At 31.7% G+C, this 18651-nt stretch overlaps 3 protein-coding genes across 3 annotated transcripts; 1 reads left to right on the top strand and 2 right to left on the bottom strand.

The window, feature by feature from the left end:
- The first annotated feature begins 708 nt into the window (after window positions 1–708).
- Window positions 709–13600, top strand: LOC122522031 (tubulin beta chain-like). The gene is made up of 3 exons (XM_043642821.1): window positions 709–1106; window positions 8012–8120; window positions 11393–13600. The coding sequence occupies exons 1-3, from the start codon at window positions 1050–1052 to the stop codon at window positions 12595–12597; spliced, it is 1371 nt and encodes a 456-aa protein (XP_043498756.1). The 5' UTR covers window positions 709–1049; the 3' UTR covers window positions 12598–13600.
- An 8-nt stretch (window positions 13601–13608) lies between these two features.
- Window positions 13609–16669, bottom strand: LOC122522021 (tubulin beta chain-like). Its single transcript, XM_043642810.1, has 6 exons — window positions 16135–16669; window positions 15658–15755; window positions 15428–15563; window positions 14889–15116; window positions 14226–14803; window positions 13609–14150 (listed from the first exon to the last, which is right to left on the bottom strand). Exons 1-6 carry the CDS (start codon window positions 16322–16324, stop codon window positions 13791–13793), a joined length of 1590 nt encoding a protein of 529 aa, XP_043498745.1. The 5' UTR covers window positions 16325–16669; the 3' UTR covers window positions 13609–13790.
- On the bottom strand, window positions 16667–18578 carry LOC122522040 (tubulin beta chain-like). Its single transcript, XM_043642830.1, has 2 exons — window positions 18355–18578; window positions 16667–18094 (listed from the first exon to the last, which is right to left on the bottom strand). The coding sequence occupies exons 1-2, from the start codon at window positions 18409–18411 to the stop codon at window positions 16814–16816; spliced, it is 1338 nt and encodes a 445-aa protein (XP_043498765.1). The 5' UTR covers window positions 18412–18578; the 3' UTR covers window positions 16667–16813.
- Window positions 18579–18651: the final 73 nt, after the last annotated feature.

Consider the following 18651-nt stretch of genomic DNA (forward strand, 5'->3'; position numbering starts at 1 on the left):
ATTTTCTTTCTCATCTTATAGTCTTTATTTTTATTATAATAATACTTTAAATACATTTAAATATCAAAGTTAATATTTTATAATATTTATTTATTTTCTTTATTTTGCACTGAAATATAAAATATATGATATATAATAAAACCTATATATACAAGAGCTTTAAAAAGAAAAAAGAAAAAGAAATAATAATTGAAATTTAACGAGATCTTATTAAAAAAAGAAGAAAGAAAATAGATAAATAAAAATTAGAAAAGAAGAAACACACCAAAAAGAAATAATACAAGAACTTTTAGATTCGTATAAAAAAAAAAAATAAAATGTAATTATTCTTCTCTTTCTTTATAACTCTCCTTTTCCAATAATATTACCAACTATTTCATAATTTATCATCAGCAAATTCTATTATACATATATTTGGTTAACATTTGCCAGTTTATACTTCTCTCTTTCTTTAAATACACTCTTCCATTATATTTTCAAAAGAATAAATTTCATTTTTCCTCTCTCTCTCTCTCTTCCTCTTATTTCTCGTTCTGCACTATCATTATCATCGTCCTGGTAGTCTGATCCAACCCTTGGTGTAGTATTCTCTTCCCTTCTGAGGTGTCCCTTGTCGTTGTATCCAAGACACGAGTCGAGCACGACATCGGTTCCTTCCCCTTCCTTTCCTCTTCTCTCTTTCTCTCTTTTCTTCTGTCTCAGTCGAACGACGAAGCGACTCCATTCGTGCTCCCGTCGCGACGCACGGCTGCACTCGGTTTTGCCTCCTCTTCCAGGCTTCTCAACGCGCACTCGCTTCCGACACGTCGAACAGACGAGAGAGTGCTGCAGACCCTGAAGGATCGACCTGGCTTTACTTACCCAACGTGTACCAAACGAAGGAACAAGAAGAAGAAGAAGAAGAAGAGAAAGAGAGAGAAAGAAAGAGAGAGAGAGAGAGAGAAAGCTAGCAAGCAAGCAAGAAGGAGACAGACAAACGATCAGCTGTTTTAGTGGAACTACTTCTTTTCTACTTGCTGTCAGAGTTAGGAAAGAAAAATCTTTTAACAATGAGGGAGATCGTACATCTGCAAGCTGGACAATGCGGCAACCAGATTGGTGCTAAGGTAAGATCTTTCCTTTAGTTTACTTTTATATTAAACTATTTCGATGATATAGTGTATAAAGTTATTTCATTCGTTTAATAATAAATAAGTATTAGTGTAATTTATAGAAATTTTCCTCTTTAGATTATTATTATTATTATTATTATTATTATTATTATTATTATTATTATTATTAGAATAATTGTAAGGAAATTTATTTATCTATCTTTGCCGATAATGTTTCAGATTATTCTTACTAAGAGAATAGTTAATAAAAATTGAAACATCAAAATAATATTTTGTTTGTGATAAGTTTGAAATGATTTCGAATATGTTGATTCGTTTATTTTAATAATTTTTAATCAATGAGATCTAGACTATTTATCTTAAATGGAAAGTTTTGAAACAGAAAAGGAGAGAATTTGTTTTTTTTATTTATGGAAGATAATTTGTAAAAAATTATGATAAGATTCTTAATAATGGTGCTTGGAAATTAGATTAATTTTATAACGAAGTCAATTATATGAAACAGTTAAAAACTATAAAGAGTGAAAGAGAGAGAGAGAAAGAGAGAGAGACGGAAGATGTTTTATTTCATTCATAGCAATTTTGATAACAATCGAACGATCGATTTTTTTCGAACTTTATAAAAAGAAAATTGCAAAAACGGTAGGAAAATCCATACTAATCATACCCGGTGTGAGTTGGAAGTTTCGAGTCGATCAATAGAAGGGCTACGCACGAAGCGAGCAACTCGATGGATTCCAGAGATAACGTTGATGAGTCGAGTGGTTAAATACTGGCTGTTAAATAATCTCAATTATGATGAAAAGCTATCCAAGTTATAATAAAGATTATAAAAGAAAAAAAGGAAGAGAGAGAGAGAATATCGTGTGTATATATATGTGCCGGTAATTATTACAACAGCTAAGCCAAAGATTGAACAAATTGATTAATATAATATAAATAATGGTCAGATAAAACAAAAATCAAAAATCATAAAATCAATTTTTTGTCCATCTATTGGCTTAGTCCACTGTCATAATTATTAGCACAATTACATATAAAGGAAAGTGAGATCAAACGTATACATCTTTCGTTGGTTTAATCGTGAGAATTATACTACATTATGAAAAATAACATAAATTCAAATACGAAGGATCAACCTGGTCGTTAGGATTTATAATACAGTATACGATGTTTATATTTGTTGTTGTCATATTTCAATTTCCACGTATACATATAAGCATTTCTCAAGTCATTTCATTGTCGTACGAGTTAACTATTAATTATAAACTTTCGTACTTTGTAAGAGTTCACGTTATACGCGAACGAGCAACGCGGTCATCGAGTAACGTTATATTCAACAAAAAGAGTGATTACTTTTAATTATTACCTTCATCTTAATACTATACTCTTACAGAGTAGAATTTAAACTAACACACCAATGTACCGGTATTTTTAAGATCGTTCGTTTAATTAAGACCAAAGTCGAACGTGCAATAACATAAAACTTATCTACGATCGAAGTAAGCCGTGTGAGAGAGAGAGAGAGAGAGAAAAAAATCGATTAAAAATAAATAAGAAGTCTCTCTTTGATTGCTCGAAGGCCTTTTATATGAGTTCATGATGGTATCAAATTGTGTGTAATTAAAGAATTAAGAAATTAAGAACGTGCTGTAGGATTAATCGATTTAATCGATACAACATTCTTTTTTCTTATTTTTCCTTTGACACTCATTAATAAATTAAAGTAAAAAAAAAGAAAAGAAATATTAAGGAAAGATGAGAGAGTGTTATAAGATTTTGTTTGTTTTTTTTTTTGATCACACTCACTTTCAAATAGATTAACACGCATATACGTGTAACATACATGGAAAAGAATTTAGCAAGAGGTTCTTTAATCGAATTAAAGATAAAAATGGCGAGTAATAAGATCGAATTTAAAGAGACTCTCCAGTTGATTCTTTCTCTCTCTCTTTCTCTCTTTCTTTCTTTCTTTCTTTCTTTCTTTCTGTCTTCCTTGCCACGCCTCGTTCGACACTCGTTGAAGGGTCTTCGACTTTGTGCGGTCGAAGCGTATAAAGCGATCCATGTTTTAATCGTGAACGAACGGAAGAGAAAGACCAAAGGATAAAAGTAGAAAGAAACGAAGATCACGAGACACTTAAGATTCTACGTTAATCGTCGTCTACTGTCCAACGGCGTACTAGCAAGGGGACACCATGATAAACTTGTTCACTGAATTCTTTTATTGAATATTTTTTTTTCCTTTAATTTTCGATACAATTTACATGGAGTAACTATTTTTCATGTTTGTATTAAGTTACTTTTTTCTTTTGTTTCTAATTTTATTAACACGTTTAAATTCTTTGGAACGTGACTTCCATCGCAATCGTTTTACAAAGTATCTTATCTTCGTATAACATTTAGAAATATCGTTAAATACTTTTAACGTGTTATATATTTCATTTTGTTTGTTAAGTTTTATTTTGACATAGTTGTCGATAGAGCACCGAGTATCATAGATTAAAGAATCATATAATTGTGTAAGAGGATACTGGAGAAACAACTGTACTTGTTGTACTCTTCTTTGAGGTACGATCAAAATTATATCTTACAGGATTGCAAGAAATTATCTCTTTTGTATTGTGAAAAGAAGTTTTTAATGAATTGGTACCCACTGTAAAGTATATCTTTTTCTCTGTAATTTTGTTTAATTGTAAACAAAATTGTATTACAGAATTTAGACGAACATTTAAATTAGTAGGAAAACATTTTAATTATAAGTAACGTATATTATATTTTTTGTTTTTCTTTCGCTAATGGCTTAGAAATGGAGTGAAATCAGCAAATATAATTATGAATGTTAGAATGTTGTTCAAATGCGTTAAGATAAAGTTAGTTCTTATCAACGAATTTACTTCAAAGAATCAACTTTATCGTAATTCGTATTACTTGGGATCTCTTTTTTCTTCTATGACGCATTGTTTCTACATTTTGGATGAATATCAGATGTACTCGTTGTCTGATGAGTCACTGGCTAATTCGTTTTTCACCAGTTTCGTTGTTATTCCGCAGATAAAGAAACATTGTTTGTGAATTTTTACCGAGAATAGAAAAGAAAGAGAGACAGAAAGAAAAATAAAAGAAAAGTATAGATAAATCATTAAAGATCGTAAAGAAAATGAGATAATTTACTTATAATAATAATTGCAATCGCGATTGGATTAAATAATAAATTATAACTACGATTTAGGAAAATAAGAAAAGAAAAAACTATCTTAATAATTTGTAGTTAATTTATTTCATCATTTGTATAAAAAACAAAATGGAACGATACTTATAATATAATTAATCGTACATAAATGAGAGAATAAATATGTATATGATAACATTTTATTTGCAAATATTTTTCCAATGATCAGAACGAAATGTTAACCTTAGAAAGTACTAATTATTTTTTTAGCGTACAGACATTGGGGAAAAGGTTGCAAAAAGGTTGTCGACGAGTAGAGAAAGGACGTAAAAGTCGTGGAACGCAACGAATCCAGGCAACGAGATTAGAACGTTCAATGTACGAAAGAGAAAGAGAGAAAAGGAAACACTGGAGAGTAAAACATGCAATATTTGTCCTTCCACAAATAGCAAATTTCCTGTTCGCGTCAGGAACTTGGCTATTTCCTTCTTATTGATCGTGTCAGTCGCGAATCAGATTGCTAGCTAATACCATTTCTAATCTTCTAATCGTATTTTGATAGTCGTCAGCGTATATACATCAATGGGAAACGTAAACGAACATATCGATCGTTGAGTTCTTCTGTAGAAACTCGACGAACAGAGAAAAGTTGAGTCACGCTTTCGAGAGAGCGTTATTGCTATGCGAGAAAGGACAAAAGAGAGAGAGAGAGAGAGAGAGAGAGAGATATATATATATATATAAAGGGAGATGGAAAGAAAGAAAGAGATGTAAAGGGAGGTAAAAAGACAATGAGTCTACGAGAAAATAGTGCTAACGGGTTTTATTTCTTGTGACATGCACGATGCGAAGTGCGACGTACCGAAACCGTGTAATTGTAAAACAAAACAAAAAAATATTAAAAAAGTAAATAAAAACAAGCCGGTTATTTTATCTCATTCTTTCTTTTGTCAATCTCTTATTTCCATTTCTTTTTCTTTCTCTGGCTCGTTATTACTGTCTCCACTGTGGAATAATTATGTCTGATTGTGAGAGGTAAATGAGATGAGATTCTTATTGTGTTTTTTTTTTTTCTTTAGGTGTGTAAAATAATTAACCTGAAATTAAAGGGATATGATGTTATTCTTGTCACGAGGACATCCTTTGATTTCATTTAAATGTACAATACGTATGCTTATGGTAATATATATAATATGTTTTATACATAAGAATATTTTTTTGAAGATGAGCGGAAAAATAGTTTGAAGTCAGAGATTATTTATATTTTTGGTATATAAATTCGAGTTTGTGGATAAGCAGATGGTTGCTACTTTATGCGAAATAAAAATACCTTACTCGTATAAGTTGCTTTGGGAAAAATGAAAAGTATGGCTTCTGCTTGCCAACTATAGCACATGGTGGCTCGCATCAGGGCGGATCCTTTTCATTCTTTCTTTCTTTTCGATATTGAAAATGATTTTGAAATATTTTGTTAAGGAATATTGTATATAGAAATGATAATCCAAATTTTTTCCTTAAACACTTATAGATTTTTTTTTTTACTAGAATCTATGTAAATAGATTTATTAATTTGTATATAAATGAATAATAATGATGAATTGATGAATGATGAATAAAATTGATGAATAAATTTATCAATTAATTGAATTATACATATTATCAGTAAAAATATAGAGATGTATACAAAAATTTTCAAGATGATTCATTGTTAAAATGAAAACACGTTGAATATTTGTTTTTATTTCTTTGGAGAGAAGTTCAAGTTAAATAAATAAAATAAATTGTACGCTCCAGTTATTAATTAGTCTTGTAATAAAAAGGTTCATTATGAAAGAGTAAATTCCTTTGGAGAAAATTAAAATGAGTTTATATATTTTTGTTGGGCTCGATTGAATCTATTGTTCTACTATAAATCAAATTTTTATGGAATAATTGAAAGACATTAAAGCATTCTCGTTTCTATAAAGGTTAACTAATTTCAATCAATAGGAACGAGTTTGTAATTCTATAAAAGAAATAGATCGTAAAGAAAGGGAGAGACGGAGAGAGAGAGAGAGAGAAGTTTGGTTTGCTTGAACGATAGCAAGAGAAGAAATGAAAGTTTTATTATCTCTTACTATTTTCTCTTTCTCTTTCTTTCTCTCTAATATAGGGTTCTTCGTCGTCGTGGAAGTAACACGCGGTCGATCGGCCACCATTGTTTTCCGCATGGAAGAATTTAACGATCTCGTCTACCAAGAAGAAAAGCCACAGTGTGCCTGGCCGATCGAACTTGTATAATACGAGCTATAATCTCTCGTGTTCTTTCTCTTTCTCTCTTTTTCTCTTTATCTTTCAAGCTAATAACTCGAGCAACTCGACGTTGGTCTTGGATAAACGAAATATCGTTCTAGAAATCACTCGACCGCAGGCGTCTAAGAAGATAGACGAAACGTTGTGGTAGACCGAGGAAAAATAAAGGGAGAAAAGAGAAAAGGAAAAATACAAAATTAAAACGAGATATGTACGGGGAAGTATGAGATAAATTACAGGCCACGACCGGTTACGGTATTCGAAATAGAAATATTATTGTGCGCTAAGTGTTAATCACTTTTTAGTTTGACACTCTATGACCTCTATTCTCTTCAATTTTCAAAATTTATTTTCGTTCCTTTACCTTTTTTCCTCTCTTTTTCTTGTTTTTACAACGAAATTATACTTTCTTCCGTGACATTAGAAAATTGTGGCGAATTTGATGAGCGTGACGAGTCGAAGTAGCTCTTAAGTTTTTCCGCGAAGAGAAGACCTTCTTTCGTGTAATTATGTTTGCCTTTTCTATTAGCTTTACGGTTTAGTTATTTTATGTTTCAAGTATGTACTTACTTACTTTCGTGGTTTCTCAAGTTTAATTTGGAAGGTAACGGTACTATTAGTTGACATTATCAAGGAATAGTAATGTTAATTTTCAAAGAAATAATAAATAACTGACGTTGGGGGTATAAAGAAGATATTTTATCATAGTTTTATGATAAAAGTAATATTTGTTTCATGACAAATATCTAATTCCACAATATCAAAAAAATTAAATAATTTATGATTTATTTAATTTTTGTATTTATTGCGACGTCATTTTTCTGCTCTTTCAGATATCATGATTATTTTACATTTGATCTTTTTGAACCGAAATATACAATTTCGGAAAGATAAAAGAATTTGGATATTATTCATGACACGATATTCATAAAATATTCATAAAGGATCGTGTTACACGTATATCTGCCGAGATTGGAAGTGAAAGTCACAGTACGCAAGTAGAATTTTCGTAGGTTCTTTGGCTCACTGAGGATGTCGCAGACGTTGCGGCCAGCTATTAATAGAAGGGTGAAAATAGTTAAGACGCCGGACAAATGGAGAAGTGAAAATGTTTAAGGGAGGGTGAACACGAGCCAGGGGGCATGGCCCGCGTTAATTTCGTGCGTTTCTATTTTTAGATTAGAGTTCTCTGTTATCCTTGTCAGTGAACCGGAAAAAGAGAATCTAATTTATAATTATTATTGTTAAGTGTTTATCAACTTATTTCATTTCAGTACAAGTATTTCGTCATTTAATCAATAATTAAAAGACTAAATATTTACATACATTTCTTAAACGTTAACGTAAAATAAATTTGTACAAATTATATATATATATATGATCACTTTTTATATCAAGTAAAAAATCGTTTATTAAATAATAAATTTAATTGCAGTTTTGGGAAGTGATCTCCGAAGAGCATGGTATCGACCAATCCGGTATTTATCATGGAGATAGCGATCTGCAGCTCGAGCGAATCTCCGTTTATTACAATGAGGCTACCGGTAAGCGAAACTATCATATCTTTTCTTATATCATTTTCCTTTTTTCTTCTTTTTCCATATTAATCTAGAGATCAATAAATTTCTATCATAATACATTGCTTTTCCTATACAAAACTATCATTAATTATTATAATCAAATTGCCAAAGACTAAAATATTTGTAATCAATTTACACTACAAGATATATATGATTTTATTTTAATATAAAAAGAAAGAAAGAACAAAATATAGGATGAATTATATTATATTAGTATCAAGGATAATTGTCATTGTTTTATATCGTTTGATGAGTGGTCTAAAATAATTAATAAAAAATGCTTTTTCTTTTCAATAAAGTAGATCTTTATCCGTTTTTCCTTGTCTCTTACAATTAGTAATCGTTCGTTAAAATAGAAACTAACCAGAAAGTCGGAAAGTTAGTTGCCTTGTGTTGCTTTTCTATAAACACACGTATATTTATATATATATATATATATATATATATATATATATATATATATTTATATATACATACACATCATACATACTTATATTTGTACGTGGAATGGAAAAAAAAAACTGAACGGGAGGAACGCTCTCGCCAGTATTTAACGACCGAAATAGATGCTTTGTACGTTTTCACCCCATGGTTGGCAGTCTCGACGAAGACGACGACGCCTGCCGACGCCCATCGTCGACTTTTTCTATATTTTTTTATTTGCCCTTCTTGCTCCAAGGCACTCGCTATACAACTTATTTCCTTTTTCTTCTTTCTTGGATTTATTCATTGAGTATTTATTTTGTCGATGAAAGATATTTCAAATAGATTTATTTCATACATTTATTATTATATATTTATTGATATAAATAATTATTATAAATTTTGTTATAATATTTTTTCTTTTTTGATAGCTATTATTTCTATAAAATTTGATTCTGAAGATTCTAAGTTTTGATTCTAATAGATTGCTATTGATTTTAAATTATAAATTTTTCTTAAGCATAATTGCGAATAAGCAAGGAAGTATGTGAAAAATCATGGCAAATATTATATTTGACATTTGTAAAACGGTCATGTATATGTGCAAACTAGTCTCCTCATGGTTATTCCGTTCGTATCAGCTTACAGGATGTCCAATCTAACTGCTCATCGGATATTTAAAATAACAGTATATATGTATATATATATACGTGTGTTCATTTTTAACAATAAGATTTATCAAGTGTCCTCGATAGATTCAAAATTATTTGATCAGGGATGACTCCTTATCAAATTAATGGTTAATTTAATCTTATCTTAATTAAATAAATTAAATGTATTCCCGAAAGATTGACAAGAGCCAAGTGTAACGATGTGTTTCCTAATTAAAGAACGCATTTTAATACATTTTTTTTCTTTCAGCCGCTAACGAGACAATTAGAAATCAATTGATATATCTGTTTCTTTAAATCACGATAAATTAAATTAATTGGAGTTTAATTCTAAATCAGGCACAAAGCGAAAGGAAAAAGTTTGAAATCTATTTAAAGACAGCACATTCAATTCGTCGACTAAAACGGTTCAACCTCTCTAAATATTCGCAATTCATTCACCAAATTTGCTACGTGACGTCGATCGATCGAACGTTCATCATGTTTATTCATAAAGTTTTTATTTGTTGTATGCTGAACGAGTCTTTGCATTTTAAAAGGAGATTAAACTTCCTTTCATTAATTATTTTTCAGTCCCATAATATGTTACGTTTTATTTGAAATTGATAACGTTCCAAGTATCGTTTAATATTTATGCTTCTCTTATCATTCATTACAAATTGATTATTATTTATTAACAGTCGATAACATTCAAAATGTTGTTAATATACCTTTTTCGAGATAATCCTCTTGAAAGCTCGATAAAATGTTGTATACTACTCATAAGATATAATTATGATTTTATGCACCGTAACAAATTGAATTTAATTACTAAAAATTTCACATTATCAAATGAGAAACGAAGGAATGGAAGTGTATTTAACACGATTTACTATTAACACGTATACCTACTCACTGAATCAAAGTCTTTATCTAAATTAACTTTAAATAATTATATTAGACAAGAAACTCAGCGGTTTCTTCAGATATCTTCGAACGATAATCTTCGTTCATGTAAGATTGTACATTTTACTGCCCCCATTATAAACGTAATATCCTTTAATTACATATTTCACGATAATGATGCGCAACGAACTAACGAAAAACTCGTTGTGTTTAAATCTGCGAAATTAATATCTAAAACATGTTATACCTTGTACTTTGTTTATTACACGGAATAATTTTCTTTCTTCTTTTTTTATTTAATTGATTTAGTAAAGATTTTTTTACGCGAGATACATTTATAATTAAATGTCACCCGCCAATAATTTGTTCTATTGTTTTGATTTTTTTTTTCATGTTACTTTTACTCCAACATTTCGTCCCAAGTATAGATTCGAGCAGAGATATCAAACTATATTATTTTATTTTGAAGGGATTCGACATTCGTATCGCTCATAGTCACGTCACGTAACGTGTACATGCAGGTCTAATCAGTCATTGGAAGAGTTTCCCATTCGATAAATCGCACGTGTACTTTCTCAGAAGTGCATGCACCTGGAGCAAACTTAGGGGAAGTCGTTCGTTGCAAATGTGTGATTTATAATTCAAGATAGATACAGACATGTGTCCCCATGACTGCGTGCGTCGTTCCGAGAATACTCCATTTTGAATAATAGACTAGCTTTATTTCTTTCTCTGTCTTTATATGACAAATATGTTTTTTCGCAATTTTATGCGTAAAATGACGAAAAAAAGTCGCCCTGTATATCTCGCACGCGATCGACCAATGACTCATTTGCAAACGATGCAGGCACGCGGGTCCAACCGTATACGCATTTCCGTCGGCCGTTAAAGTCTCTGATAGGAGTTTTCGGTGGAATAATAATAGACGTCTGTAGTTCAATATGGAGATCGTAATTTTCGATGACTCATTTAATAAATAAAATTCACGTGTTAGATTTAGAAATTAATTAATAGAAGATTTTGATTGGGAATAAGATTAGAAAAAATCGTTGTTAATTCTCTCGTGACTTATTTTCATACTTAAAAAGAGAAATTATATTATAAAATTTTAGTTTAATTATAATTTAGCAAATATTGATTTTTTTATTTTAACGAAGCATTATTTTACACATATGCAATGAGATACATTATTGTTGGAGTTTAAAATTAAGTTTGAACTTTGAATGAAAATTTGATGAGATTCTTTGTTTTTTACAGTGGCCACATCAACGAACGGTGGAAAATATGTTCCTCGAGCGATCCTTCTTGACTTGGAACCTGGTACAATGGACGCAGTACGATCCGGAGCGTTCGGGAAGTTGTTCAGACCGGATAATTTCGTCTTCGGGCAGTCTGGTGCCGGTAATAACTGGGCAAAGGGTCATTACACCGAGGGAGCTGAATTGGTAGACTCGGTTCTCGACGTTGTGAGGAAAGAATGCGAAAATTGCGATTGTCTCCAAGGCTTTCAGCTAACCCATTCGCTTGGAGGAGGAACTGGGTCCGGTATGGGAACTCTTCTAATATCTAAGATTCGTGAAGAGTATCCTGATAGGATTATGAACACTTACTCGGTGATGCCATCGCCAAAAGTCTCCGATACTGTGGTAGAACCATATAATGCGACTCTATCTGTTCATCAATTGGTTGAGAATACTGATGAGACTTACTGCATCGATAACGAAGCTCTCTATGACATCTGTTTCCGTACATTGAAAGTCTCCAATCCTAGTTACGGCGATCTAAATCACTTGGTATCACTTACCATGTCTGGTGTAACAACCTGCTTAAGGTTTCCTGGTCAATTAAATGCTGATCTGAGAAAACTGGCTGTCAACATGGTACCCTTCCCTCGACTTCATTTCTTCATGCCTGGTTTCGCACCTCTAACGTCTAGATCAATGCAACAATATTCTGCTCTTTCGGTACCCGAGCTTACACAGCAAATGTTTGATGCTAAAAACATGATGGCTGCTTGTGATCCCAGACATGGAAGATATCTGACCGTTGCTGCTGTTTTCCGTGGTAGAATGTCCATGAAAGAAGTCGACGAACAGATGCTTAGCGTACAGAACAAGAATAGTTCGTACTTCGTTGAATGGATTCCGAATAATGTGAAGACGGCTGTCTGTGACATACCACCTAAAGGTTTGAAGATGTCATCGACCTTCATTGGAAATACCACGGCTATTCAAGAATTATTCAAGAGAATTTCTGAACAATTTACTGCCATGTTCAGGAGAAAAGCATTCTTGCATTGGTATACGGGAGAAGGTATGGACGAGATGGAATTTACCGAAGCCGAATCGAACATGAACGATTTAGTTTCCGAATATCAACAATATCAAGAAGCTACGGCGGAAGAAGATTTTGAAGCCGAAGAAGAATGCGCTGACGATTTTGAGCCATGCGAAGAAGAATAAAATGCGAGTTTTCCGATCTTTCTCCGATCATCTTTTTATCTTCAATTCTCCTCTTCTAATTTTTCTCATTTCTTTTTCACACTCCTATTCTTTCGAATGAAAATGTAAAAATGTCTAACGGATTGATTACCTTTTGATACTTTTAAATGTCAATCGCGATACATTTTTTGATACTTTTATACGATTATTTACGTTTCAAATACGAACGATCGAAATAATCCTTTCAAAAACGCACGTTTTATTCATGATAGTCTCGGAGTGATCGAATATAATAATGTTTAGAATCAATGCTATATATACTTAAGATTTTATATACATATATTTTGTGTATTCGAATTTATCGATCGATCGAACACAACACTCATTTGTGTCCATTTAATAATTCATTAATGTATTTATTTTCAAAGAAACTTCGAATGTGCAACGGATTTTTAATAAAATACGAAGTTTATATAAATGCCGATACCATCGTTTATCGATCGAACGCCAAAACGATTTTATCAAAAAAAAAAAAAAGGAACGAAAAGTATGCTCTTTCCTTTTTTATTCTCTCTCTTTCTCTCTCTCTATCTCTCTTTCTATTTCTATTTTCTTCTTGTATTTTTAAATAAATGTTCGCAAGCACCGTTTAACTCTGATGAATGCTTAGAACGTACTACGGTTTTTTTATATTAAAAAACAAGAAATATACAATTTTTTAAGAATTACATCTCTCGTACATCGACAATGCTTATCTTAATCTTTTCCTATCTAGTAGTTTGTATTCTTCGAATAATTTGTTACTTTTTATCAGCGAAACTAGATCTTTTTTTTTCTTTAAGAAATATAGATTTGTAGGATGAAACGTAGGTGTATATTATATAATCTCTTGATCACTTTGCGATACAAATATACATGAAATCACTGAAAGAAAAAAATTCGTATTCGTTCGAACACTGCGTTAGTAGTTTCATTATTATTGTAAAAGAAAGGCGATTAAAATATAATACTTGTAATAAAAGAATAAGATCATTTGTGAGTTTATTTTTACATTTTTACTGAAAATATAAACAATACCGATATAATGTTTCAAAGATAAGTAAAAGAGTTTGTACAAATGATATAATCATTTTTTTGAATTAGTATATTATCATTTATTATCATTTTCTTTCATTTCTAATGAATTTTCAGTCATAACTGTACTTGAATTTATGTTAATCAGGATAAATTATTTCTTCCTCTTCGAAATCAGTTTCAGCAGGTGCCTCTTGATACCGTTGATACTCTGAAACGATATCATAAACATTGTTCTGAGCATCTGAAAACTCGGATAATTCCATTCCCTCGTCGGTGTACCAATGAAGATAAGCCTTCTTTTGAAACATCCCATTAAAGGTATTTAATACGTTTTTAAAATATTCTTGAATAGCTGTGGTGTTCATTACCATAGTTGCACTCATGCTAATTCCACGTGGTGGAATATCACAGATCGCTGTTTTTATATTATTCGGTATCCATTCGATAAAATAAGAACTATTTTTATTTTGAATGTTTAACATTTGCTGATCTACATGCTGAAATTATAACAAGATCTAATTATTAGTTAAATTTGATGAAACTAAAGACAAAGGAAATTAATGAATACTAACTCTAGTTGACATTCTACCCCTAAAAATTACAGCAATTGTTAAAAATCTACCCATTTTTGGACTGCAACAAGCAAACATTGTTTTTTCATCGAACATTTGTTGAGTCAATTCAGGTACCGAAAGTACTCTATAAGGAGCCACTCTTCTTGATGTCAGAGGCACGTAACTAGGTATGAAAAAATGTAATCTCGGATAAGGTACCATGTTTACTAAAAGTTTTCTTAGATCGGTATTCAGTTGTCCAGGAAATCTGAAACATGTAGTGATGCCAGCCATGCAACTGGATATCAAATGATTTAAATCACTGTAAGTAGGAGAGGCGAGTTGCAAGGTTTCGGTACAAATATAATGTAGGGCTTCGTTATCCATACAAAAAGTTTCGTCACTGCCATCTATGAGATAGTAAAGAGATAAAATAGCATTGTAGGGTTCAACAACAACGTCTGAAATTTTTGGTGCTGGTAATACGGCATAAGATTTTATTATTCTATCTGCGTATTCTTCTTTTAATTTTTGTAACAAAAGGGAACCCATGCCTCCACCGGTGCCACCACCAAGAGAATGTATTAATTGAATTCCTGATAATATTAAAGTTTTTTTCATTTTGTTTTATTAAATTTTTGTTTAGTATTAAACTAAATTTGTTGAATGTGTGCTCGATACCTTGCATCAAATCGCAAGATTCAGCCTCTTTTCGAACGAGATCCAAAGTTATATCAGCTAACTCAGCACCTTCGGTGTAATAACCTTTAGCCCAATTATTACCAGCCCCAGCTTGACCTGCTACAAAACTATCCGGATTAAACAGTCTACCATATGGACCGGATAACGTGGCACTTAAACTACCTGGATCGAGATCGACTAAAATTGCTCTAGGTACAAATTTGTCATCTAGAAATACAGAATACAAGAATTGAAAAAATATAAGATCTAGTTTATCTTTTGATAAACTGTACATACTTAACACTAGATCTACAGAATCCATTAATTTGACGGATTTGAAATTTCATGCTCAAGGTCACATAATTCATTAATTTTATTTTTTGTCAATTTATATTGACTGTGATTGGGGTAAAAATATGAACAAATGTAATAATGACGATACATTTAATGTATTTTGAATATTAATACGACGAGTTTTAATAAAAACAGATATAAGATCAATGTTCGTAAATCTAGTGTTAATGATATTGATAATGTACAATTTTTATTTGATAAATTAACAGTACGAGGTCCTTCATTAAAGTACACATTTATGCGCTGCAATTGCAGATCCGATTCGCCATGAAAAATTCCATCAGGTGTTAATCCATGCTCGTCCGAAATAACTTCCCAAAACTAAGAAGATAATTTGAGCGTTGATAAAAATACAAAAATAATAGAAATTCTATTAATATAAAAATGCAAGTGATAGAAATAAAGGTAACCTTACTTTTGCTCCAACATTATTTCCACATTGTCCTGCTTGGATGTGTACAATTTCTCTCATCGTGATTTTCAATGAAAATTGTTGAAGATTGTAATGACTAGCTGAAAATGTCACTTAAAATTTTAATAACGAATAATAACTTTTTTTTTTAATTTTGTGACCGAAATTTTACGTATGTTTCAAAATGGTTCCATCCTTTTGTTGCATGATTCAGATAACATTGTGTTACTTGTTTATAATTTGTGCAATAACAATATTAAATTTATGAAATAATCGTTTATAAAATTACTTAAAATTCTATCAAAATAAGATGAATTTCTCGATATTGTTGTTAAATAATTCTTTAAATAAAATGCAATGTTAAGATTAAAAAATATTGTATCAGAAATTATATGCAAAGATTTATTGATCGCAAAGCTAAAATACAAAGTAATAGAACGAAATGATACGATTGCACTTTCTTTTTCTATGTAGACGTACAACGAACTATGATCTCCGTGATACGCAATAATAAAGTGTTTGTCCTCGGGCTCCGACGAGATAATACGTGATTACCAATTTTTGTCAAGGCCTTGGCTTGATCAATCCCAGTTGACCAGAAGGACGATAGAGAGTTCGATAGCGAGCCGCGGTAAACGTTCGAGTGTTGGTCACATGAATGCATGCCCATGATTACTTAATTATTATATTTAATAGACATATTTAAAATATCGACTTTGATTCGTGTTAACTTGCTCAAGATATCAACATTGAAAGTACTTAAGAGCGTTGAAATTTTATATTATAAATCTAAGATTATTATATTGTGTAGCAATTTAAATCGGATCAATTAAATCTCAAGTTAATTAATTCACGCGAATACATTCTTACCTTTCTCGTAGATTTTCTTTATGAATGAATAAAACGTCAATTATACTGGAGATAAAGAATCTATTAGATTAACAATTCTTGTACAATTCTATAAAAATCATATATAAAAACTCATAAATTTTTTTGTTCAAGTTCAAAAATAAATAAAGTAGAGTAAACGAATAATAAAAGTAAAGTACATATCGAAATAGAAAAGAATATAAAATGTTTTTTCGTCTATTCGACACCGCTTCCTTGCTTTCCTATTCGATCGGGATCATTCAAAAAATATGTTAGGTTTTATTATATATTATTTATACTCCATCTCCTCTTCTTCGTCGAATTCACCTTCGTCTTCAGCCGCAGCTTCTTGATATTGTTGATATTCAGATACCAAATCATTCATGTTTGACTCAGCTTCGGTGAATTCCATTTCATCCATTCCTTCACCGGTATACCAATGAAGAAAAGCCTTCCTTCTGAACATCGCTGTGAATTGTTCAGAGATTCTTTTAAAAAGTTCTTGAATGGCCGTTGAGTTTCCAATAAAAGTTGCTGACATTTTAAGACCACGTGGCGGTATATCGCATACAGCTGTTTTCACATTATTCGGAATCCATTCGACAAAATATGAGCTATTTTTGTTCTGAATGTTAAGCATTTGTTCGTCCACTTCTTTCATTGACATTCTACCACGAAAAACAGCAGCAACGGTAAGATACTTTCCGTGTCTCGGATCACAGGCAGCCATCATATTCTTCGAGTCAAACATTTGTTGAGTCAACTCAGGTACGGTCAAAGCTCTGTATTGCTGATTACTACGAGACGTCAAAGGTGCAAAACCTGGCATGAAAAAATGAAGACGTGGAAAGGGTACCATGTTGACAGCCAGTTTTCTCAGATCAGCATTCAATTGTCCCGGGAATCTTAAGCAAGTAGTCACGCCGGACATAGTAGCAGACACTAGATGATTTAAATCACCATAAGTAGGTGTGGATAGTTTCAAAGTACGGAAACAGATATCGTAGAGTGCTTCATTGTCGATGCAGTAAGCTTGATCAGTGTTTTCAACGAGTTGATGAACGGACAATGTAGCATTGTAGGGTTCGACGACTGTGTCAGATACTTTGGGTGATGGTACCACAGAAAAAGTTGTCATTATTCTATCAGGATATTCTTCACGAATTTTTGATATCAATAGGGTGCCCATGCCTGATCCGGTTCCTCCACCCAAAGAATGCGTCATTTGAAAACCTTGGAGACAGTCGCAACTTTCTGCCTCTTTTCTCACTACATCCAAAACAGAATCTACTAATTCTGCTCCTTCGGTGTAATGACCCTTAGCCCAATTATTTCCGGCTCCTGATTGACCAAAAACGAAATTGTCCGGTCTAAAAATTTGTCCGAATGGACCGGAACGTACAGAATCCATTGTACCAGGTTCAAGATCGACTAAAATCCCTCGGGGAACGTATTTGGGGCCGGAAGCTTCATTGTAATAAACATTGATCCGTTCTAATTGTAAATCCGAATCTCCATGGTAAGTGCCAGTGTTATCGATACCATGTTCATCGGATATTACTTCCCAAAACTATAAATTAGTAAAAATCGATTTTGTCACGTGATAGGTACAGTTGTTTATTAACAATTGTCAATAGAATTTTATTCAGAGATTGACAATACGTTAAATTGAGGTTATATCCGATAAAAGTAAAGTACACTTTATAAATTGTTGGTAATCCGATTAGTATGTTTTAGGAAAAATTTATATGTCAGTGATAACTTTAAGCTAATGTTTAGAAATATATAAAAATATAAATTATTATAATTTTAGTGGTTTATATGACAAACCTTGGCACCAATTTGATTGCCACATTGGCCAGCTTGAATATGCACAATTTCACGCATTTTATAATTTTGAATGAATCACTTTGGGGGTTGAAAAAGATGGTGTCGAGTAATTCGACGATGTTCTTTTTGAGAATGGTCCCGAAGATGTTCGATCGATAGGAAGCACAAGGAACGAATAGGTGTCGTGGAAATGACAGATTAAACACAAACAGACGACTGCTTGTTTCTCCTTAGCGACGATAATTTGAAAAAAAAGGATTCCATGGACGAGATGGTCGATATGATTCGTTGAGTTTT

This window comes from Polistes fuscatus, unplaced genomic scaffold (genome assembly GCF_010416935.1).
Source record: "Polistes fuscatus isolate 324 unplaced genomic scaffold, CU_Pfus_HIC Scaffold1, whole genome shotgun sequence".
NCBI classification, from domain to species: Eukaryota; Metazoa; Arthropoda; class Insecta; order Hymenoptera; family Vespidae; genus Polistes; species Polistes fuscatus.

Bases quoted from the DNA above. Each gene is read 5' to 3' on its own strand.
- LOC122522031 (XM_043642821.1), top strand. From the start codon at position 1,050: ATGAGGGAGATCGTACATCTGCAAGCTGGACAATGCGGCAACCAGATT. The intron at 1,107-8,011 runs GTAAGATCTTTC...ATTTAATTGCAG, and splicing joins GCAACCAGATTGGTGCTAAG to TTTTGGGAAGTGATCTCCGA. The intron at 8,121-11,392 runs GTAAGCGAAACT...TGTTTTTTACAG, and splicing joins TTATTACAATGAGGCTACCG to TGGCCACATCAACGAACGGT.
- LOC122522021 (XM_043642810.1), bottom strand. From the start codon at position 16,324: ATGGGCATGCATTCATGTGACCAACACTCGAACGTTTACCGCGGCTCG. The intron at 15,756-16,134 runs GTACGTCTACAT...TGACATTTTCAG, and splicing joins CACGGAGATCATAGTTCGTT to CTAGTCATTACAATCTTCAA. The intron at 14,151-14,225 runs GTTAGTATTCAT...TTATAATTTCAG, and splicing joins GGGGTAGAATGTCAACTAGA to CATGTAGATCAGCAAATGTT.
- LOC122522040 (XM_043642830.1), bottom strand. From the start codon at position 18,411: ATGCGTGAAATTGTGCATATTCAAGCTGGCCAATGTGGCAATCAAATT. The intron at 18,095-18,354 runs GTTTGTCATATA...ACTAATTTATAG, and splicing joins GCAATCAAATTGGTGCCAAG to TTTTGGGAAGTAATATCCGA.